Source organism: Mandrillus leucophaeus, unplaced genomic scaffold, assembly GCF_000951045.1.
Source record: "Mandrillus leucophaeus isolate KB7577 unplaced genomic scaffold, Mleu.le_1.0 Scaffold348, whole genome shotgun sequence".
Classification (NCBI taxonomy): Eukaryota; Metazoa; Chordata; class Mammalia; order Primates; family Cercopithecidae; genus Mandrillus; species Mandrillus leucophaeus.
Genome location: NW_012103676.1, coordinates 2,281,102 through 2,304,498, shown reverse-complemented (window position 1 = coordinate 2,304,498; position 23,397 = coordinate 2,281,102). Strand labels below are relative to the sequence as shown.

At 49.8% G+C, this 23,397-nt stretch overlaps 1 protein-coding gene across 1 annotated transcript in view; it reads left to right on the top strand.

The window, feature by feature from the left end:
- ZNF423 (zinc finger protein 423) overlaps positions 1-23,397 on the top strand; it is a 350,099-nt gene that overhangs the window by 94,448 nt on the left and 232,254 nt on the right. The window contains exon 4 of the mRNA XM_011989143.1: positions 16,965-17,165. Within this exon, the coding sequence (XP_011844533.1) occupies positions 16,965-17,165 (201 nt within the window). The remainder of the gene's footprint in view (positions 1-16,964; positions 17,166-23,397) is intronic.

The window sequence follows — 23,397 nt, the reverse complement described above, 5'->3', positions numbered from 1 at the left end:
ATCTAAAGTTCTGTGATTCCCGTGTGGTTCTCCAACTTACTCACTGTTCTTTTAAAAACTTTTATCATCTAAAAATTTTTAGTGGCTCAGCAATGGTGTTTTTTTTTTTTTAAATGAAATATCTCAGTTAAACAAAAGAGAATAACGACCATCCAGGATGTACCTTTCAGCTTAAGGAGTCATTCACCCAGCTGAGCCCTGAAGTGCCTTCCTCTTTCTGCCCCGTTAGGGCTTGGCATTCATCATTTCCCTGTATGCCTTCCTTCTGGAGATATATATATATAAGTGATATTTAATTATAAATGATATCCATTCATCATTTCCCTGTATGTCTTGTTTCTGGAAATACATAAAAAATGATATTTAAATACTATTGATACACATGTTTTAAAACAATATAGATACCATACATATAGTTTATCTTTAGCAACTTGCTTTTTTTCCTCTCTCAACATTATGTTTGGAAGATTAATCTGTGTTGATACATGTAGCCGTTTCATTAATTTTAATTGCTGCGTGGTGTCCACTCTGTAATGTACCACAATCTATCTGTCGATCTGCTGTTCATGGAGATGTAGATGCTAATTTTTTTTTTTTTTGGCTATTACAAATCATTCTGCAGCAGATACTCTCACGGCAGATTCACAAACAGGAGTTTTCTAGGATATAAGCCTCTGTGGGCAGTGACTGAGTCGAAAGGCATGGCTCAAACTCTTTTCCCCGATCTCTGTCTGCCCGCTCTGCTCTCCCCACTTTAAGTACTTTCTTTCCCGGTGGTTCTAGCATGTCTCCGGATTGTGTCTTAGTGTCCCCACTTGGGTCATGGGCTGAGCTTGGAGGTCAGGGGAAAGGTCAGGATGCTACGTCTAGGGGTGCCACAACTGCTGAGCACTGCTGGGCACCGTAGGGCGCTGCTCAGGGTAGATGGGCCTCAGCTGTTAGGAGGAAGTAGTTCTTTTGCTTCTAGCCCTGAGCTATCTTAGAAAGCACCCAGTCTTGGCCGGGCGTGGTGGTTCACGCCTGTATTCGCAGCACTGTGGGAGGCCGAAATGGGTGGTTCACCTGAGGTTAGGAGTTTGAGACCCACCTGGCCAGCATGGTGAAACCCCATTTCTACTAAAAAATGCAAAAACTAGCCGGGCATGGTGGTGGGTGCCTATAGTCCCAGCTACTCAGGAGGCTGAGGCAGGAGAATCTCTTGAACCCAGGAGGCGGAGGTTGCAGTGAGCTGAGATTGTGCCACTGCTCTCCAGCCAGGGTGACAGAGCAAGACTCCGTCTCAAAAAAAAGAGAAAGTACCCTGTCTTCTTGGAAATAGCAGTAGGTGAGCAGATGAAAGAAGCTTGGGTTCATGCTTCGCTCTGATTGATAAGGGCAACTCCAGGCCATGACCTTTAGCTTGTCCTCTTTTGAGGTGGGGAAACTGAGGCTCGATGAGTCCAAGCAGATCCCCTGAGACATCTGTGAGACCCGCTAAGCCCAGGAAGATGCTCTGCTCTTTATCCCATGCTTTCTTCCTGCACCCAGTGGCCAGGTGATTCCTTTAACGGTGCTGGAAATTAATCCTACCTTTTTATATGTGGTAAAACAGAGCCTGGAACAGCAGGGGCCAACGTTGCATTTCACTCACAGAATGCCCTCCAGACAGAGTTGATGTAGGATGTTGTTACAGATGGGGAAACTGAGGCTCCGGGAGAGGAAGTGACTGGCCTGAGGTCATGCCAAGAGTTAGGGACAAAGCTCAGATGAAATCACACACCTCCTCAGATCCCCCCCGACCTGTCCTCATTTTAGGGTCTTTCTCAGCCCCGAGGAAGCTGGTGTTGCGGCGCAGATCCCAGTTGGAATTTCTGTGGGGTGAGGAGATGTTTCATTGGGTCCCAGTCCCCTCAACTCCATCTCTGTGGGCTCCCCATAAAGAGTCCTTTCCTGCCTTTGATGCAAATTCTTGCACTTTCCCGATAATATTCTGGGCTCTTCTTAACGCGAGGGGGTCAGCGGCAAGGCATCTCGGCAATTTATAATTCTTGAAAATTCTGTTTGGTGACACGAGTTAGCATTTAATAGACACCCTGCCACCTCCTCTCTCCCTATTGTGACAAGCTCCTGGCAGAATCCTTTTGAGACTAAGGGTAATTGCACCACGCTGCGAACGGGAAGACCACGTCGCGCTCGAGTGCGCCTCAAAAACGTCTTCACAATAGACAGTCAGGTACGAGTTTGCTGGGCTTCAAGGTAATGATTTAAACTTAATTTGACCCTTGATGAGGGAGCCCATGTTTCTGATCGGATGCAGTCTTTCAGTTTGGGCTTGCCTGCCATGCCTTCAATAGTAGCACAAATAATTCCTTCATAACAAGTGCCTTTCAGAGGATGTCTGCTGCTGACAGCTAATATAGAATTATTGCCCCTGAATGCATTTCTGTAATTACTTCCCAGAGATCTGTCTTTGTGTTAGAAGACATTTCGCACTTTAGTAACATAAGTGTTTTGGGAGAGCACGAGCAATAATTACGAACAGTCTTTCCGTGAAAATAAACCTAAAAAAATTATAAAAGCTAATGCTAAAATTGGTTAGAGCCAGGGAGGAATTTCATTTGAATTTGATTCATGTATATTTATTCTGAGTATAATAACCTTTCCTGCATGGAAACTTTTTTTTTTTTTAAACAAAAGCAATAATGATACAAAGAACCCGCTTTCTAATTTTTGAGCCAGACCGAAACTGAAAACTGATTAAAAGTGACAAGTTACTCGAGAATGAAGAAAGAAGCCTGATCGTGGAGCTCTGATAGGAGACATTTGCGGTAATGGAAAATGAAATGATTCACAGTGTGATCAATAAAAAATTAGCAGCATTTAATAAAAGGTTTCTGCTTCATGTTGACTAAAGAACATCGCCAGCAGTTTGAAATCCAAGTTAAGTGACGGTTTGAGGAGGAGCCTGGGGGTAGTGAGTAGGGTGTGGGGTGTGCATGTGCATATAGATCACACTGATATTGGTCATCAGGCAGAGGCAGCCAGGCCCCTGGGGTGGGTCTGGAAGTTTCCTTGGTGCGACTCACTTGACCTTTGGCCTGTGGCTAATCCCCCCTGCATCTCTTTGCCTAGGAATGTGAATCCAGGGGTCTTAGGCTACCAAACAGGCCCTGCTGTCATTGGCTGGGGGAGTCTGAGTGCAGTCCCCATCAAAACCCCAACCCCGAGCTGGGGACACCCCGACTGGTCACGTGTGTGCTGAGCGTGGGTACACCCTGCCTGGCCTCGTGTGTGCTGAGCGTGGGTACACCCTGCCTGGCCTCGTGTGTGCTGGGCCTGGGGACACCCCGCCTGGTCATGTGTGTGCTCGGCCTGGGGACACCCCGCCTGGTCACGTGTGTGCTCGGCCTGGGGACACTCCGCCTGGCAACATGTGTGCTGAGGCTTCTCGGACCTCTGTGGCGGACGTGTCATGCTGCCCAGGCCATTGGCTTTGTTCTGTGCCCTGCTTCCAGAATCCAGGTTTCTGGAGACATCCGGGAATGTCTTACAGCCCACTTGTGGGGCCCCAAACACCCTCCTGGGGACTGATGGGAAGTCAGCAGAAAGCCGGCAGACCTGAGCAAATGGATGAAGTTAAGTGGTGGGGAGACCCCTGGGGTCTCCTGGAGGAGCCTGCTGCTTGCGTGGGTCCTTGGAGGTGGGCGGAGGCTGCCGCCCTCTTACAGGGAGTGGGTGCCTAGATGGAATTTTGCTGGAAGTGGCTCCTTAGAATCTGAGTGTGCTTCTCCTGGGGTGGGACGGCACGGGAAAGCCACTCCACGAGGCCAGCTCCCTTTTCTCCGGGTGTCACTTCCATATTCCCTGGAATGTGGCTCTGCGCCAGGCTGTCTCCATGCCTGGCAACTGGTTAATTTTTAAAGGATTTTTGCGGAGCCTCTGCACTGTGGCTGTAGGGAGAGGGGGCTCCCCTGGCCCTCCAGGCCCACCTGGAGGCTCGTTGGTAGGAGGATCATTGGTGGGAAGGGAGCTACTGGCTTTTGGGTTACAATAGAGGCCCTAGAGCGGGTCTGGGGAGTCCCTTGAGCCCCCGCCCGTGTCCCGGGGCAGCAGGCAGGGCCAGGGGCCTGCTTCTAGCTTCATTGCTGTTGTCCCATCCCACCCTGGAAATACAGACCTGTGGCTGGATCTTTAAATGTCTGAGCGGGAAGGGCACTTCCAGACGGCTTCTTCAACACATCCTTATTAATCACCTGCTGTGTACCAGGCTCTATGCTGGGTGCTGAGGGGTGGGGAAGGGGGAAGCAGAGTGAACAAAACTGATGTGGACTTGCCTGCCTGGAGCTTGCATGCCCAGGAGACCTTTGCACATCCAGCAAATAAAATCATGAGGACTGCTATGATAAGTGGGGAAGGAGAGGTGCCCAGCGAGCTCCCAGAGCTCACAGGGGAGGCGTAACCCTGTGGGGGTGCAGATTCACTGAGCTGAGACCTGGACGGTGAGGAGGAGTTGGCTGGGTGAACTTTTGCACACTTTCTACTTTGACAGTGAGACTCTTTCTGCAGAGCGCTGCTGCGGGACCGTGGCGTGGAAGGAAGGCGGCAGCGGGGCTCCCTGGGTGTGGAGGTGTTGTCTTAGAGTTCTGCCCTCAGGCCTGCCCCTGGCACAGTGTTGAGCTGCTAAGGTGCATGGTTTTTAAAATTGCTTCTCTTTGGTCCATGCCTTAATTTACGGATGGGGCAGCTGAGGCCCAGAGAGGGCACACCTTGCACGGAATGCACTGGAATCATGCGTGACCCCTGGGCTCTGGGCTCTCCATTCACACCGCCTCTGTTTATCCTTGGCTCTGAACCAGACTCCATTAGCCTGGCCACTGGTTCCGTTTTTAGGGGTACAGATCCCTCCTCTCCCCGCTTTTCTTCCCCTAACCGGGATCCTTCTTCTGCAGCCACAAGGAGGGTGATTTGCGCTCCAGGATCCTAGCCTTGAGTTCTGCTCCAGGACTGAGAGCAATTAGGAGTGTCAGGCACTGACACTGGCCACAGATTAGCTGGATTTATCGAGCTCCCCATGCTGCCTGACCATCGTCCCTCCCCTGCCCACTGCCGGCACTGCTCCCCCATCTCCCCTTTCCCAGAGACAAAACATGACAGCAAGACGAGGGCAGAATGGTCACTGCCTGAGGAGGTCACGAGGAGGTAACAGTGCACAATTTTCATGGTTCCAGGGTGGCTTTGTCTGACCGTTCTTCATTACTGCACGCGGCGAGATCAGCTTTATTAAGATTGTAAGGCTTGGAGGAGTGACACTGTTAACTACTTGCTGGAAAAATAGATTTGCTTTTTCTTGCAGGGGGTGTTTGTGGTTTATTTTTCTCCCCCCTGCTTCCCTCTTCCCCTCTTGCCTCCCTCTCATCTGCCTTCTTTTCTTTCCACTCATTCCTGACCCACTGTAGTTGAAAGCTGAGTGCAAGTGTCTGTGAGGTCGGGGAAGCTGCCATCTCTCTTTGCTTTCCTAGATTGTGTTGCCCTGCAAGGAGGGTAGAGTAATTCATTCCTGTATTTATGGAACACCCATAAAAATCAAGGTGCTTGTAACCAAATGTCAGCCTCTCCTGGTCATGGAGCTGTGCATGGTTCTTTCATGTGTTTGCATCTAGAACAGAGGCTGGCACATAGTAGGTGCTCAGTAAATGTTTGTTGACTGATTGAAGATGTGGAGGATTTGTGTCTGATATGGTTCCAGTGTTTAGGGAGCTCACTGCTGACCAGGGCCTGGAGGGCAGAGACCTGGAGTGAGGTCACCTGGAAGGTGGCCCCATAGGGAGCATCCGCAGCGTGAGGACCATCCTCATTTTCTAGGTGAGGAAACTGAGGCTCAGAAGTACAAGCAACCAAGGTCTTGCACAAAAATGGACTTGAACTCAGTTCCTAAATCTCTAAAGAGACACTTTCATCACTGCTGAGCTGACTGCTCTTTCTGGTGAGGAATGAACAGATGACCCTGTGCTCTGGGAGCTCTGAGGGGCTCTTGCTGGACGCACCCCATGGCAGAGACCCTCACTGGGAAGCCCCCAGGCTGGACCAGCCCTCCAAGGCGTATTGTTTAGCCCATACTGTGTTCCTTAAAACTTGAAGTCAACATTTAGAAATCATCCAGAAATTTTATGGAGAACGGTGGATTTCCTCTTCCTTCTCCTCCTCCTTCTCCTTCTTCTCCTTGACTCCTTCTCCTCCTTCTCCTCCTCCTTCTCCTCCTTCTCCTTCTTTTTTTTTTTTTTTTTTTTTTGAGACAGAGTCTTACTCTGTTGCCCAGGCTGGAGTGCAGTGGCACAATCTTGGCTCACTGCAATCTCTGCCTCCCTGGTTCAAGTGATTCTCCTGCCTTAGCCCCCTGAGTAGCTGGGATTGTAGGCATGTGCCACCATGCCTGGCTAATTTTTTTTTTTTTTTTGTATTTTTAGTGGAGACAGGGTTTCACCATGTTGGCCATGCTGGTCTCTAACTCATGACCTCAAATGATCCGCCCGCCTTGGCCCTCCAAAGTGCTGGGATTACAAGCATGGGCCATGGATTTTCTTTTTTTTAAAAAAAAGCAGGTGTGTTTGCACTGCTGACCATCTAGAGGAGTTGAGCCCCTTCCCTGGGTGGGCTTCTGTATGCTCCCTCCACACCCCATTCGCTTGTACACTCATTTCTGTAATTTGTGTGGTGGTGGTGGGGGAACTGGGGTTGAGAGCTTCTCTCCATTCGTTATCCGAGTGACTGAGGGGGCTGTCTCAGCCATCGGAGTCTCAGTTTTGCCCTCTGTAAAATAGGTCTTGTGGTAACGTCTCTCTGATGGGGGCTGGGGGGTCCCTGGGCGAAGGATACAAATGAATTGGCAGGTCTGGCCTGAAGGAGGCGATTGCCATCACACTGCTCATCCTTTAGGTTCTAGATTTCCTGACAACTGAAGATACTTTCTTTGTAAGTTTCTAGTCATTTCCATGGGCCTCTGTAGAGGGTTGTCCTGTATCCAGTCCCTCAGGGCCAGGACGGAGCAGCCCAGTGAGGTTTGTGTGATGCAGCCGAGGTCAGGTTCAGTGTCTCTGATGGACCTTGGCTTGAAATTCCACCTACAGAGCCATGGGCACTGAAAGGGACACCGGGGCTCCCCAGACAGCCATCGGGAAGTTGCTTCCTTATTTAAGAAGCCGAACTTGGACAGCAAATTATGTGTTAAAATATTTGCCTAGAGCTCTGCTGCCAAGGGGACCCCTTAGGCTGAGTGTTAAATGTTACCCCGCTGCCTGCACTGCAAATATTTTAAACCTGAAGATAAATAACGGCTGCCTTGCAGAATTTGGGGCCAGCAGTGGATGCGCACACTGAGTGCGGGATTGGGGTTGGTGGGCTCCTTGCCCAGCCCTGGCCACGCCCCTGCGGGGGCCTGCTTGAGAGAGTGTTCATGGAGGAGAGGGTTCTCCTCTGCAAGCAGGGCCTAAACGAGCACTGAGTAGAGGCTAAGCCAGGGCTTTGACCTGGCGCCCAAGTTCAGAAAAGGCATCTTGCCTTTGGGAACATGTTTTTAGGAAACATGCAGGCTATTAGGGTAGAGGATATATTTTTTTATGAAAAAGAAATGTCATGGGGTACAGTGGCCAGCTTCTGTAATCCCAGCACTTTGGGAGGCTGAGGTAGGATTACTTGAGGCTGGGAGTTTGAGACCAGCCTAGGCAACATAGCAAAACCCCGTCTCTACAAAAATTTTAAAAATTAGCCGGCCGCATTGACAGGCGCCTGTAATCCCAGCTACTCGGGAGGCTGAGGCGAGAGAATCACTTGAACCCGGGAGACAGAGGTTGCAGTGAGCCGAGATTGCGCCACTGCACTCCAGCCTGGGTGACACAGCAAGACTCCATCTCGGGGAAAAAAAAATTACCTGGGTCTGATGGTATACCTGGGTCCTGGCTGCTCGGGAGGCTGAGGTGGGAGGATTGCTTGAGCCCAGGAGTTCGAGGCTGCAGTGAGCCGAGATCGCATAGCGGCACTCCACCCAGGGTGACAGACGAAGATCCTGTCTCCAAAAAACAACAACAACAACAACAACAACAAACGTATTGCTCCAGGGTAAAGACTTTGGAAATGGTAGGTATCTTCCTGAACTGTTTTTCCCTCAGCCACCTACAGAGGGCGGCCACAGGAACAGTGGGCAGGCGCAGGAACAGGCTTGTGGATTGTAAGCTGGAACAGGAACAGGCTTGTGGATTGGGCAGGTTTGTGGATTGTAAGCTGATCACACTCCTTCACGGAGGAGGTGGCTCGCACCTTACTCAGGGTTGCACAGTCTGGGAAGAGGAGGATTCACACTTGGGCCCAGGACTTTCCTCTCTTGGTGGAGTGGATTTTTTTTCTTTTGGTATGCATGGACATTTTCGTGCCTTGCAAGAGGGCCTGTGCCCTGACATTCCTCGTCCTCCTGCATCCTCAGGAGCATGTGAGGCCTCCTGCCAGACCCCTCCGGGTTTGATGCCTCCAGCTCTTGTCTGCACCACGATGCTGCACATGTTGATTTGAATCGTAACGCAGCAACAAGACAGTGCTCACCAGCTACCATTGTCTCAAGCTGTACTGTGAGCCAAGCATCCGGCTTTGTATGTATCACCTTATTAAAATTATGTGACTTAATTAAATGAGTCCCAGAGAGGGCAAGTGACTTGTTCATGGTCCCCCAGCTGCTAAATGGTGGAGTGTGGATTTGAACCCAGACAGGCTGGCTTCAGAGCCTGTGATTCTTTTCTGTTTTTTCTCTGTCATCCCTGACAGTCCCTGGAACATGCATCCAGCCATCTGCTGCTTGTGTGTGTCATTACTTAATGACTGTCTTTATTTCAACAACTTGGTTCCATCAGCCCCACTGCACTCCTCTACTCCGGTGTCCCGATGGCTCCTGTACAGTTGGGTTCTCTGGTAACCCCTGGATGTGCCTAGTATGTGGCGCCTGGTGGTTCTGCTTTCTACAGGGGTGGATGGTATGGTCTCCCATCCAAATCTGATTGGGAGAAGGAGTGAGAGGTGGGGAGGCCTTCCCAGGGCTTGCTGGCCCTGCTGGCCCTGCTGCCCTCTCACTCTCACCTGGTAGTGTTCCTGGCTCTCTCACTCTCTCCACTCCACTGCTCTTCCCTCTCCCCTGCTCCCTTCCTCCTTCCATCCATCCCTGCCCTGGCATCCCCTATCCCCTCGAAATCCCACAAAGCTCCTATAACGCCTGATGTGGAGCTGAGCTGAGTGCCTGTCTCATAGTGGCCATGCATTCAGGTGAGCCCCGCCTCCCCCCTGTGAGGTTGGAGAGGATGGCATTCATGAAATTCAGGCTCCTTTTGGGCCTATGAGGAATCAGAGGCTCAGGTAGGGGACTTGCCTTGGCCAAGGTCACTCATGGTTGGGGGCTGAGGGATACTGGAACTAAGACTGGAACCTGGGTCTCCGACCAGCCCCAGCCCTGGATGCTGGCCCTTACTAATTAGCATATTCTCTTGGGCATTCATTTATTCATCTAATCACTCATTCGCCCACCCCATATTTATTAAGTATCTTTCTCTGCCAGCCTTTGTGTGGGCTTTGAGGCCGCCAGGATAAATAGGGTTGGGGAGCACCCTGTATGTTGTAGCAAGTGTGCATGTGTTACGCCTGGCACACAGTAGGCACTTCATAAATATTTGTGGAATGAATGAAGGAAAGAATGGGCGAGTGTGTGTGATTGTTGACCCAGGTCTGTCTTACGCCTCTTAAGCTCTGCCCTGGTTCTCTCTGTCTCGGGTGCATGGAGGCAGCTCCTGGCCCCCTGCCTCCATCTTTTGGATACTCAGCCACACGGCCCCAGAGGTGGGACCTCTGATGGTCGCCGGGAGGTTCTCAGTGTGCCCAGGGCTCCCTGCTGGCTAGCTGACTCCCGGAACACCGGGGCGAGGAAGAGGCATCCTTCTAGGTGAGTTTCTTTCTGATTCGCATGCTGGCCAGGGGCCTAGAGGGAAGGGACACTCATTGACTGATCCTCTCCTAGCTGGCCCTTGTGAGGGTGGGGCCCTGGCGGCCCTGGTTCATGAGCTCGCGAAGCCCTGCTGAGAAGGTAGGAAATGTCCTGTTCTCAGACCTGGCAGCCTGTGGGCAGTCTGGTCGCCTGGGGCCTCTCCCTGTTCCCCTTTTCCTGGCAGTGGACCCAGCCGGCTGTCCTCTGCCCTGTGATTTTGCAGGCATTCCCTTTCTGTCTTTCCATATAATGGTTAAGAGTCAGGATCAGCTGGATGCCGTGGCTCACACCTGTAATCCCAGCACTTTGGGAGGCCAAGGTGGGTGGATCACTTGAGGTCAGAAGTTTGAGACCAGCCTGGCCAACATGGCAAAACCCCATCTCTACTAAAAATATAAAAATTAGCCAGGCGTGGTGGCGCATGCCTGTAATCCCAGCTACTCTGGAGGCTGAGGCAGGAGCATCGCTTGAACCTGGGAGGCGGAACGTGCAGTGAGCCGAGATTGTGCCATTGCACTCCAGCCTGGGTGACAGAGCGAAACTCTCTCTCGGGGGGAAAAAAAAAAAAAAAAAAAAAGAGGATCTAGAGTCAGAAGACCTGGGTACAAATCCTGCTCTGCCCTTCCTGGCACATGCTCTGCATGGGCTCCTGAGCCTTGTTTTTTTCCTCATTGACAAAGTGGGCGAATCCATTGCACCTACTTGCAGAGTGGGGATATCTGTTGTACCTACCACATAGTTTCTGTGCCCATCGAAATGGAGCAGTGTGAATGTAAAATGGTATCAGGAGATGCTCACACAGTGCTCAGAATCCCCTCGCCGTGTAGGGGAGGCTGTACCACCTCCCTCTGTCCCTGGCGAGGCCTCTGCTACTCCTTCCCTCCAGAGGGCACAGGGCCAGCTGTCTTGCTGCGCAGCATTTCTGCAGGGTCTGCTGTCTCCTCTCTACGTCATCATCTTGAATGCAAGCCCTTTCTTAAGGGCAGTAGCTCAGTGGGGTGGGAAAATTCACTACTTTTACTTTATTTTTTGAGACTTTTGCTCTGTTATCCAGGCTGGAGTGCAGTGATGTGAACACGGCTCACTGCAGCCTCCAACTTCTGGGCTGAATCAATCCTTCTGCTTCATCCTCTCAAGTAGCTAGGACCACAGGCGTGCACCACCATGCCTGGCTAATTTTTAAAATTTTTGTCAAGATGGGGTCTCACTGTGTTGCCTGGGCTGGTCTCAAACTCAATAGATTCTCCTGTCTCAGCCTCCTAAAGTGCTAAGATTATAGGTGTAAGCCATTGTAACCGGCCTGAAAATTCACTGCTTTCCAATGAAACGTGATTGAGGTGAAAGGTTTTGTTATTTCCTCTCTTTGCTCAAGAAAATCCCCCAAGTCCATATCTTGGGTTCAGGGAAGCTGGGTTTGGCTGGGTGTGGTGTAGTGGGGTTTCCTGGTGTGGGTGTACCCTCTTCCTCCTGGCTGTAGGAAGAAGCAGGCAGGACAGGGCAACCTCATCATATGTGAAGCTGAGCCATTACAGATTGCCAATATTCAACTTTTTTGACCTAAAAAGATGGCACCTTTATATGGTTCAATCTAATACTTATCATCAGACAATAAACTGCACTATGACCCCTTCCTCTCCTTCTGGCTCCACCTGTGTGGGGATTCAGAGGCCTGCTTTTTTGAAACCAATCAATTCATTCACTCATCCATTCATTCAACATTTATTGAGCCCCTACTGTATGTCCATCTGTATGCCAAGGTTGGGGGAGGTGGCACTGAGCTACATTAGAAACCAATCAATTCATTCACTCATCCATTCATTCAACATTTATTGAGCCCCTACTATATGTCCATCTGTATGCCAAGGTTGGGGGAGGTGGCACTGAGCTAAATTAGACAAAGCTCCTGCCCTCATGGAGCTTATAGTCTGGTGCCGGGGGAGAAGGTCAGCTATCCATTGCTATGTAACAAACCATCCCAAAACATAATGGCCTGAAGCAGTAAGTTATTACTGCTTCTCACAGTACTGTGAGCTAACTGGGTTCAGCTGGCAGTCTCACTGGGTGTTTCTCGTATGGTTTTTGTCACATGGGGTTTGGAGCTGCTGTCATCCAAAGGCTCCTTGTAGTGGGATGTCCAAGATGGGGTGCTGTCCTGGCTGAAGTCGGTGCAGGAAGCTGGGAGCTGTTGACTGGAGCCCCCATGTGTTCTCTCTCTATGTGGTTCGGGCTTTGTATAGTATGGCTGCTGGGCTCCAAGGGGGAGTGTCCCAGGAGACGCAGGGGGAAGCTGCAAGCCTCCTTCTGACCTAGCCTCAGAAGTCTAGAACAGCACTTCCGTTGCATCCTGTTGGTCAATGAGCTGCTGAGGCTGGCCAGCCCTGAGGGGGATTGTGGAGGAGAATTTGGTCCCTTCTTATGATGGGGGAGTCAAGGTCTCCCTGCAGAAGGGCAGGTGGGGTGGGAGATATTGCTGTGGAAGTCTGTGGAAAATGCAGCCTGCCACAGGAAGAGAGAGTAGACAAATTAGCCCACAAACGCATAAGTGCACATGATGCTGAGAGCTCTGACTGCAAAGGGAAGAGAGCCCTGGGGAAAGAGTAGTGGGGCCCCGAGTTCCATAGGTGCCCAGGCTGGTGGAGATTTTTGGGAGCTGTGTGAAGACTTAATGGAAATCTTCCTGCCAGAGATCGGGAGTGGGAAGCCCTGGACCAAGAGACTTGGCAGTTTATGGGGTTGAAATATGACCTTCAAGGCTGTGGAAATGGGCGATAAGTGAGAGAGGTCAGCAGAGCCATTGCTGAACCTTAGGGACTGTGACCAGGACCCTATATGGGACTTTGAGGGGTTTTACAAACCCCCAGTGCCTGGCTCAGGTGTTCATTGTGACTTGCTGTGAGGAAACCATGTTGTAGAGTGATTAAGAGAGTCACATGCAGTGGGCTTGAAACTCGGCCCCACCACTTCTCTGTGGCCTCACTTAGGCTCTGTCACTTCCCAGAGCTCTGCTTTCCTCACCTGTGAAATGGGGATATGATGGCATCAGCTCGTAAGGTGCTTGCACTTGATTAAGCATTAAGTGCTTAATCAATGCTGACTGTTCTTGGGAGATGCCTGGGCAAAAGGATGCAGGTGTGCATGTCAGAAAATAGTTGTCCATTGTGGAAAGCATGAGCTCTGGGAGGTAGGGAATCTTGTCAGCTGGATGGACAGGTCAGTGTTCACAGCACCAGTTTGGTTTCTGTCCCATGCATGTGGCCCTGAGGGAGAGGTCCCGGATTTGAAATCCATTTGGCTTGGGCCTTCCCTGAGTGGGCTGTCTTCATGCTGCTGCAGACAGCCCCCAGGAGGACAGGGGAGGAGCCAGAGGGAAAGGAGCCAGCCGGCTGTTTTCGGGAATCCCTCCCCAGCCCCAGAGGCCTCTGCAGAAAAGCATTGAGCCATTGGTCTTCTCCTCGGCCTGCTGAAGTTGCTTCACTGGGCTCTGGGGTGATTGGAGGAACCAGTGGGCTACAGTTCTAGCCCAGATCTTGGAAATGAGCCAGCGCTTTTTTGTGATGGGACTCACAAGGCAGGTCCAGGTGCTGGGCCTCTGGGCCCTGCCTTCTCTGAGTTTGCACAGGTGATGTCCAGCCTCAGGACAGGGACCAGTTGGGGGGCCTCTGGCGCTGGACAGAGCAGCACAGGCAGGGCTGGGTTGAAGGAGTAGGGAAGGTCCAACCATTCCATTCCCAGGACTTACTGAGCAACCGATCAGGTGGGCCTGGAAAAGAGGAACCCCAGAGAGTCTCCAGGTAGGACTGATGTCCTTGGAGCTCCCTGTTCTCAGAACTCCCACCTCCTGGGCCTTGGAGAGCTTAGGGCTCCGACAGGCCCTGGGACTTCAGGAAAGGTGTGCTGCTTAATGAACATGTGAATGTGTAGATTCAATCCTGGCATGGCTTTGGGTGGCCTTGCAGAGGCTCAGTTTTCTCATCTGCAAATGGAAAAATAACACCATTTATTATTTTGTCTTACGGTGAAGTTCAGAAACTCCTCGGCATGAAAGTGCCGAGAGGCAAACCCTGCCTGGGGTGGAGAGCTTCCTGTTCTCCAGCGCCTGATTCTGCTGAATCAGCAGAGGGGCCCTTGGGTCTTCAGGGAAGTCCCACTCCCCAAAACTTCTCCAGGCCTCTGAGTCTTCCCTCTCGTGTGTCACCTTCCGGAGGGCCAGGCTGGCTGACCTCTTGACCCCTTGGGAGCCCAGAGGATAAGGTCCGCGCTTTTGTGTGGCCTGAGCTCACCTCTGTCTCCATCCCTTTCTGCACAGCCACCCTCCCTTCCCATTAGTAGCCGGCCGTAGGGGAGGTGACAGTTGCTTAAAACAGATTTATACTCTTGGATGACTTTATGGGTTTTTGCCTTATAAAAACCTGAGAGTTGACATTCTGATTTATCTACTCCCGAGTCAACAGGATGTACCAGATTTAAAGAGATCAAATGCATTGTAATGTTTGTGGTTCCAGTTGTGGATTAGAAGAGCTATTATAGAAAGTGCTGCCAAGTAAATACGGCAAAAAAAATAACGAGGGGATAATTTAAATATGTCTATTAAATTGTGTGTTAAGTAAAGTAGCGCAAGTGTGGTGCTGATTGTAACTTATTATCTGGAGAGTCGGTGTAGTAGATAAAGCCAGAATTATGGGTCTTTTATTTTCCCCTTCTACAGAACATTTTTTTTATTAAGGAAAGACTGTAAACGAGGAATTTCAGAGACGGGCACTTGACTGTGTAACCATGGTTGTGTGATGACTTATAATATCGAAGGCTCCAAATGATATTTCTCATTTCTTTGCTTTCTATTTCTTGCCCTCACCGCAGCAGCAGATCAGATTCCCTGAGATAAATATGCTGCCTGGCTTTTAATGGGATTTCTGTATTGCCAGGAGTTGGCGCGTTCTGATAATAAAAGAACCTAAAAACTGTACATCCCTTAATTGGTAAGAAGAGAGATGTTTTGATGGGCCACAAATGGAAACATTGATTTTTACTGCCTCCGTGCAGTTCAGGCTGCGTGTCGCGCAACGTTCCCCGCCTTGGAAGGAAGCAGCTGGCTCTCTGATGAGCTGATTTGTGTTCCCAGGTTGTTGATGTCGGGTGCTTGGAAGGGCATGTTCTGTGCAGGCGGGAGAAATAGAGCCCTTATAACATTATCTCTTTCCAGATTGAAATATTCATAGGACTGTGGTTTCCATCTTGAATTGAGTGTATTCTTTGCTTTGTGTCTCTGTTTCTTGCTTTGGCGCCCAGCACTCAGGGGTTTATAAGTTGTGTGCTGAGCCTTTTCCTGTAACTGTGATGTTGCATGTACACACATGTACATACAAGTGCACATGTACGCACTTTTGCATATGCATATATGCTTTCAAAAACACCTTTATGCATAATAGGATCTCTTTCTTTGATTTAAATCAGTGCAGCTACTTTCCAGATGGGTAGATCTGTTTTCCAGGACAGGCTGTGGGAAGAGACAACACACACTTTTATTTTCCAATCCGAAGGTCTCTGCATTTTAACAGACAAATTTTATCCATTGACATTTGTTAGGATTACTGATATATTCTGTGTGTTATATTTACCACGCGCTTTCGCACTTTGATTTACAAGTTCCTGGTGTGTCTTATTAATCTGTAAGATTGGGGCTGTGCTGCATTTCCCACAGTTGTGCAGGGAAGTGAACTAGACCAGGAGTCATGAAGTTGAACTGAGCCTCTGTAGGGTGCTTGGGCCGTTGCTGCTTCTGGCTGGATGCCAGGTACCTTACCTGAGAGACGGAAATAACGCTGTCCCTCTCTGCAGGGCGTTGGATCACATGATCCTTTGAGCCTTCTTTGAGTTTAGGATATGCAAGGCTGTGAAATGGAGCTATGCATATATAATGGTGGCTTCGAAGAAGCACCGAACACAACACAATTGCAAGGCATCATTATGATCACTAATTCACTTTTCCCAATAGATTAGCCACTCTCTGCACAGTGCTAAGCATAGTAGCTGTTTTATTTTAAAGAAATCAGTCTGATTATTCCAAGAGTGATTCTCACTGTCTAGGCCTGTACCAGGTCACAGGTGAGGGGTTAGACAGACTGTTTATTTTATTTTATATTTTTTTGAGATAGGGTGCAGGCGCAGGCTGGAGTACAGTGGCATGATCATAGTTCCCTGTAACCTGGAATTCCTGGTCTCTAGCAATCCTCTTGAGTAGCTGGAACTATAGGCACACACCACCATGCCAGGCTAATTAAGTTTTTTTTTTTTTGTAGAGATAGAGTCTTGCTATATTGCCCAGGCTGGTCTCAAACTCCAGGCCTTAAGGAATCTTCCCACCTTGGTCTCTCAGAGCACTAGGATTATAGGTGTGAGCTTCCATGCCCAGCCTGGATGCATTTTAAGCTTGAGATTTGACCGTCCATGGGTCTTCAAACATGTGTACTTCCTTTATTTCAGCGCTGGACATCTTTGCAAAGAACTGAGCCAGCGTCACTGCCCTGGGAGGCCTGTTGTGTGGAAGGTGAACTTGGCTAAGAGATCTCCCAGCTCTAAATTGCAAGGCTGTGGGGAAAACGAAAAGTTTAGGTGTGTTAGGAACAGCTGATGGAGGCTCTAAAAAGGTGTGTAACCGAATCTGGTTTTTAGGAGACGAAATACTAAGGTTTTTCACCTCTCTGATGGGTCACGACCCCTAGCATCCGTGCACAGAGGGGAGATGACAGGAAGTCCCCCTAGAAGATTTGCACCAAGAATTAAAGAATCTAGTTGAGAATTACGGCACCACATGCTACAAAAGACCCCATCTATTAATATACTGAGAGGTGTCAAGGATAATGGACCCCGGGAGGTAGAGTAATTAAATGTATCTTAATAAATGCCGGGCGATTCTTTTAAAACCCTTTCCCAAGACCCCATCAGCTGACATGGACTGTATTCTTCCTGTTGGCAGGAGGCCTAGAAGGAGAGCCGGAGTGCGATCGGAAAACCAGCCGTGCGCTGGAAGACAGGAACAGCGTGACAAGTCAAGAGGAGAGAAATGAGGATGATGAAGACATGGAGGATGAATCAATTTACACCTGCGATCACTGTCAGCAGGACTTCGAGTCTCTGGCAGACCTGACGGACCACCGGGCCCACCGCTGTCCTGGAGGTAATGCAAAACAGCCCCGAGACTCTGACAGGTGGTTACACGGGTAATTGGACATAGCAACAGCTTGAAGCCTCAAGTGAGATTAAAGAATTAATAATGTAATTTTACAGTTAATGTCATTTTATTGTGGTGTCTTGGGTACCCTGTATCCGCCTTTTAAATACAATTAAAAATAAAAGCAACAGCTTTCCAGCAGGCAGGAATTAGATGGTGGTGCTCTGTCCCGGCCCCCTCTCCCTGCAAGCTGTGCTCTGGTACTCAGGCCATGAGTGGGTGGATCTGCACCCTGAATTTCTGGAAGGCCTTTTGGAAACGCAGTAATTAAGAGGTTGTTAGTGCAAAGTTAAGCAGTTTAAGTGTGGAAAGCTGCGTAAAGGAGTAAGCTCTGAGGCAGAGCTTGTGACGGGACAAGGAGAATTTCAAAGGCCAAGGAAAAAGGGACCTGGTTCCAACTCTGTGCTTGACCTTATGCTTCTCTGAGTAGTAGGAGGAGGATAGCTGGGAGCTGCTTCTGCTAGATTTGACTGGAGCTCTGTTCTCCATTTACTTGGTGCCTTGGAGAGGGTGTGCAAGACCAGTTTTCTAGGAGCTACTGAAGACTTCAGGAGCTGTGTGTGTATATGTGTGTTTGGGGTGACTGGGGTGGGGAGCCAGGAGGCATATGCATTCGCTGGAATGTGGCAGCCATGCTACAGGGATGACACATTTCTGGGCTCTGAGATCTGCAGAGGGAGTCCATAGCATCTATGCTCCTTACACAGTCTTCCTGAGATACCTTCTTCCATCAGGGTTCTTGATGAAACTCTTGGATACTGGTTTGTGGAAGAAGGCCTGAAATCTCAGGACTGCATTCTAAAGGGAACCCATCACCTGTTGAGGGGAACATTTACTGGTAGGGATTAGATTGGCACCCAAAGCTCTTGCTTTTTCTACTCCTCATGTCATCTTGGAATTTTGAAACTAAGTGTTTGGGGAACTGCTATGATTTGCCCTCTAGTGTCACCTGTGCCTGCACAGCACTGGCTAGACCAAGTCCCCATTCTCAACCTCTGGAGGAACAGATATTTAAAAAATAGTAGTAGTAGTAGTAGTAATAATAATAATAAGAAGAATAATAGACCTAAGAGGAATCTTACAGTTTTGGACATTTTGGGGCCCAGTAGTCCAAACCCCAGTTATTTGGAATTTGTGATATTTCAACCAGAGGCAGAGATGATGGTTAATTTTCCATTCTAAATCAGAATTGGAAGGGACCTATGAGGTTAGCTTTTTAAGTCTACTCACTTCCCCAAGGGAAATACTAGGGCAAAGGGAAGAAAAGGTGATTGCTTGACCAAGGTCACATAGCTGTTTGGTGGCCAAGCTAGGACCTCCTCTGGATCCTGGACTATTGACCCTCATCCTACTTGAGGAATAATATTATAGATATTGGTGTATTTCCTGATTTAGCCAAGAATTAACATGGAAACTTCACTGTAAGAGAATGAAATATTGCCACTTACTTTACAATCAACTAATTGATCTAATGAAAAGTTACTCTCTTTATTTTCTAAATTCAAGAGAACAGGCCATTCTGTGTAGTTGTTAGAGTGGGGCCCCAGGCCCTCTGCTAAGCTGTACTTTCTTGAGTCCCTGCAGCTTTTAGAGGCTGCCCCTTCCTCCAGCCCTTCAAATCAAGGAGATTCTCCTGTCTTTCAGTCTCACTTTTAAGAATGGTGGCATTTTGGGCTGGGCACAACGGCTTATGCCTGTAATCCCAGCATTTTGGGAGGCTGAGGCAGGCAGATCACAAGGTCAGGAGTTCGAGACCAGCCTGACCAATATGGTGAAACCCTGTGTCTACTAAAAATACAAAAATTATCCAGGTGTGGTGGCACGTGCTTGTAGTCCCAGCTACTTGGGAGGCTGAGGCAAAAGAATTGCTTGAACCTGGGAGGCAGAGGTTGCGGTGAGCAGAGATCACGCCACTGCACTCTGGCCTGGGTGACAGAGCAAGACTCCATCTCAAAAAAAAAGAAAAAAGAAAAAGAGTGGTGGCATTTCTAGGTGGAGAAAGGAACCTGTGAAACTGGGCTGTATGTGGGGGTCTGAGCCAGAAATAAGAACTGGTAGCTAATTGTGCTTTGGTGCCCAGGAAGGATCCTCCTCCCAGTGGCAAACCCTTCTCTCATCAGCCTCTGACTCTGGCTGAAATCCATCACAGCCCTGTTTGCAGCGTCCCCAGCTGTCCTTATTGATGCTGGTGGTATCCACCGACACTCCTGCCCGCTTCCTAACAGGACCCTGCTAATGACCTCCGTGGGGACGCAGGAGCTAGGAATACCCCCAGACCCTGGAGCATTGGAAGAGAGTCAGAAATTCCTTGAAAGAGTGAGGGAAACAACCTTGCCTAAGTGCATCCCTGAGAAATTCATTACTACCCAGTAAAGGCGTGACCCAGCCTGGGATAGTTTCCTAGCCGTGTGAGGAGTTATTTTCCCCCAGGTCTTGGGTTCTTAGGATTACCCAGTGATGGGATAAACCACCGAGAATTGTGTATGTGTTATTCAAAACAGTTCCCTACCTGGAATGCCTCCACACCCTTCCATTGTGAAATGGTTTTCGAACTGTGTTCCCAGAGGTATTTCAGGGGCTACGGTATGGTATGTTTGGGGAATAGGAGGTGAGTATTGGGGCCTGTCAGACTGAGGGGGCGCTGATGTCCAGTCCAGTCAGAGCGATTCACCTTAAAAGTCTGTTTTATACCCGGGGCTTTAGCATAAGATGTTGTTTGAAAATTGGCCTCTGATTTAAAGGTTTGGAACTGATATAAACGTGCAGTCACAGGCTCCCCCTGGCCAGGCTGATGGGTCTGCTGGATGCTCACCACTGGTCACTCTACAGAAGCCCAGCAGGGACTGTGTCCGGGAGGGCCACGCTGGGCGCAGGCTGGGCAGGCCACGGTGCCCTGCAGATGTTTCTGTGGGAACCAGAGGGTCTGCCCGCTTGGCCTGGAGCAGAGGGTCTGCTCCTCAGGAATCGTGACCTGGGATGTGAACAACCCTCCCCATCACAGGGACTGTCGCTGCTGGAACGTGGAGGCAGCACGCGCCTCCCCAGATGGGTGTATCCTGGCGGGGTTAGCCCTTGTGAGCCATTGGCCTTCTGGGGAGAGCGCTGTGTTGGGGTGTCGGGGGTGCGTTTGTGGGTGGTAACTGTGAATGTGGTTCTTCCTGAAAACTGCTTCTGCAGGGAGGGCTTGACTCTGTCTGTGGCTTTCTGTGGCAGTTGGGGTGGTGTTGAGAGAGAGATTAGGGGCAGCGTTTTGCTCCCCCAGAATCTGGGAGAGCAGCTGTGGTGAGGTTTGGGGGTTTTCTGAGGTGGGGGGATGCTCACCCCTCAGGGGTGGGAGGGGAGCTTCATGCCAGAATGGCCATGATGGAAGACCTCCACGTCCCCAACCTGGAGCCCGGCCCCTGCACTAAGGAGCCTTCATTTCCAGTTTGGAGCTGGAGAAGGCACCTCTCTGTTGTTCCTCAGCAGGAGTGGCATGCCGGGCCCATGAGCTGTTGAAGCGTGGACTTTAAGATCTGGGACAACTCCATCAAGTTCTGTTCCTCTCTCTCCCTCTCGCTCTCATTTGTGTCTGAGGAGAAACCAACCTTAAACCCATAAGGCATCAAACATTGCATTTTTATGACACAAACTGAAAAGAGCAAAAATCCAGTCCTCTCCATTCATTCTCTCGCCCTGATGTCTGTTTGATTTTTCTTTGTTCCTCTCCAGCCCCTGGCCACAGGATGCCACACGTTCGAATGCTTGGGGTTGTGAGCACATACGTTTTCACGTCCTGTGTTTGTCACATAACATGTTATGAACAGGTTCCCATGTGGTGACCTGGTCTTTGCCAGTTTTCTTTCTTTCTTTTTTTTTTTTTTTTTTTTTTTTCGGTGCGGGGAGGGGAACTCTGTCTTTTAAATAGCAGTGCTCAAGGGCAGGAAGCTGGGGTTGCAGGTACTGCGTCCATACCCTATGAAAATATTAAATTTTGATGAAGATGTCCGTAGATGAGGCTTTTTGCCACAGTGTACATAGGGACTCACTGGGTAAGTGTGATGGGCTTCTCTGTTTCTAATGGAGACATTGTTTGTAGGCACCAAGTCAGGAAATGGCAAAGGATTTGTGGCTATATAAATTGCCAAGGATGGGCCTTCCCTGTCAATTCAGGTCTCACTGATTTAAATCACGTTGGAACAAATAACGTCATAATTTGTGAGCAAACCCAGTAAGAAACATTCAAACGGCATGGAGAGGACAGAAAAACAAAATTGTTGGCCAAGCAAATTTGAGTCCTCTAAGCTCTACCAGGGGATATTTATCATCATCTTCTAGGAGCCAGGAGGACTTGGACTGCTTTAGAAAATTTCTCTAGGAACTGCCTGGGGTACCGTAGAAGCAGGTGCGGGAGGCTTGGTTTGCCCATGGGCTGATGGTGGTTTTTTATGTGCTCACTGAAGCCAGTCACCTGTGAGCCTGTAGTCTGGATTTATCGCTTCCTGGTGCAAATACTCCTTTTAAAGACACTGCAATTTAGGTTGACCCCTGCTTTGGCCTGAATTAAGAGGCTGGCTGCTGGAGGGCGTGTGGGTGCTCTGTCTGCGCTGTCATGCTTGAGACCTGACTTTCCTAGTGCCATTCCTCAGAGTGCCCGCAGTGGGCTGTCAGCAGGGGTCTGTGCTGTGCCAGTCCTGTGCCTCAGGTCCCCGGGGCTGGAGCACTTGACAGCTTTCGGGGCCCTCGGCCTCTTTGCTAAAGGGGCTGCTGGCCTGATACGGCTTTTCATTGTAGGTGGTAAGATTGCAGGCTCCAGGCACTTGCCTTGGAATAGAAATCGCTCGCCTTCAGGACCAGTTTGGAGCTTAGCGTTGGTGTCTTTGCTTCAGCTCCGTTCCCTGATCTCTGACTTGGGCCAGGCTCCTGGTGGGCCCTACAGAGGTGGCTCTGAAGCAGATGGGGTGCGTGCTGCCCTCCAGGGGCTGGCATTCTGGTGCTGGGGGCAAATGTGTGAGCAGGTGTTGCCTCCTCTACACTGCAGCAAGGGCTGTAGTCCTGACATTCTTTGTATTTTCAGTGCCTACTACCGGCGAGGCGCTATGGGACTCTGCCTGGAACACATGCCCTGCAGCCCTCCCTGCTGGCCCTCTGCAGCCCCAACGCCCACACAGTCCAGAGTGTGTGCAGCCCTTTCTCTAATTATCTTTGACATATTTCTTACCCATCTCCCTCCCTACTATTAAGCTGCATGAGGACAACAGCCATACCTGTTCTGTTCCCTGTTGTGTTCTAGCCCAGCGCTGAATAGAATTTAACATGTTTGTTGAATGAATGAATCATCTTGCCTAGTCTTCATAACAATCACCTTTGGTGTCCAAGGTGACGCTGTCTTTATTTTTTTAACTAATTAGTTTTTTAAGAGACAGGGTCTTGTTCTGTTGTCCAGGCTGGAGTGCAGTGGTGCCATTTGTAGCTCACTGCAGCCTCAACTTTCTGTGCTGAAGCGATCCTCCCACCTCAGCCTCCTGAGCTAGGACTACAGGTGTGCCCCACCACGCCTGGCTTATGTTTAATTTTTTTTTTTGTATGGATGAGGCCTTGCTATGTTGCCTAGGTTGATCATGACCTCCTGGCCTCAGGCAATCCTCCTGCCTGGGCCTCCCAAAGCTAGGCAATATTTTCCACCATTCGTCCTCATTTTGCAATTGGGTGACTGAGGCTCAGAGAGTGGGAGGATCTTGCTCAAGGTTGCAGATCTTGTCAGTAAAGGCAAGCTCTGAGGTCGGAACAGCTTGCCTGTGCTTGAGAATACAGATTGGGGACTGTGAGCAATTTCAAACTAAACTCCAGATGGCTTTTTTGAATGCTCAACTTCCAAAAAAACAAGAGGGGGGACTTTGCTCAAATCGCAACAGCAAAAAGGGTGTTCCCGGTGGGTTAATTTTGCGGCTCCCCTCTCTGCTGTCCCTTCTTGAGGACTGGGACCAAAGAGTGTTTCCCTAGCCCCTGTGAAAGGTAGGCCCTCCTTTTCTGGCAAAGGTGAAATGCTGCTGTGTAACAAGCCGGGTGGAAAGTTAATTATACCCTGGTTGGTTCAGCTGTGGCCAGAGCGACCTGTGGGCCCCAATTACAGGGCTGGGGCTGTGTGGAGCTGGCACCTTTGCCAGCCGTGCTGCTGTCGGCCGGCTGGCCAGCGCTT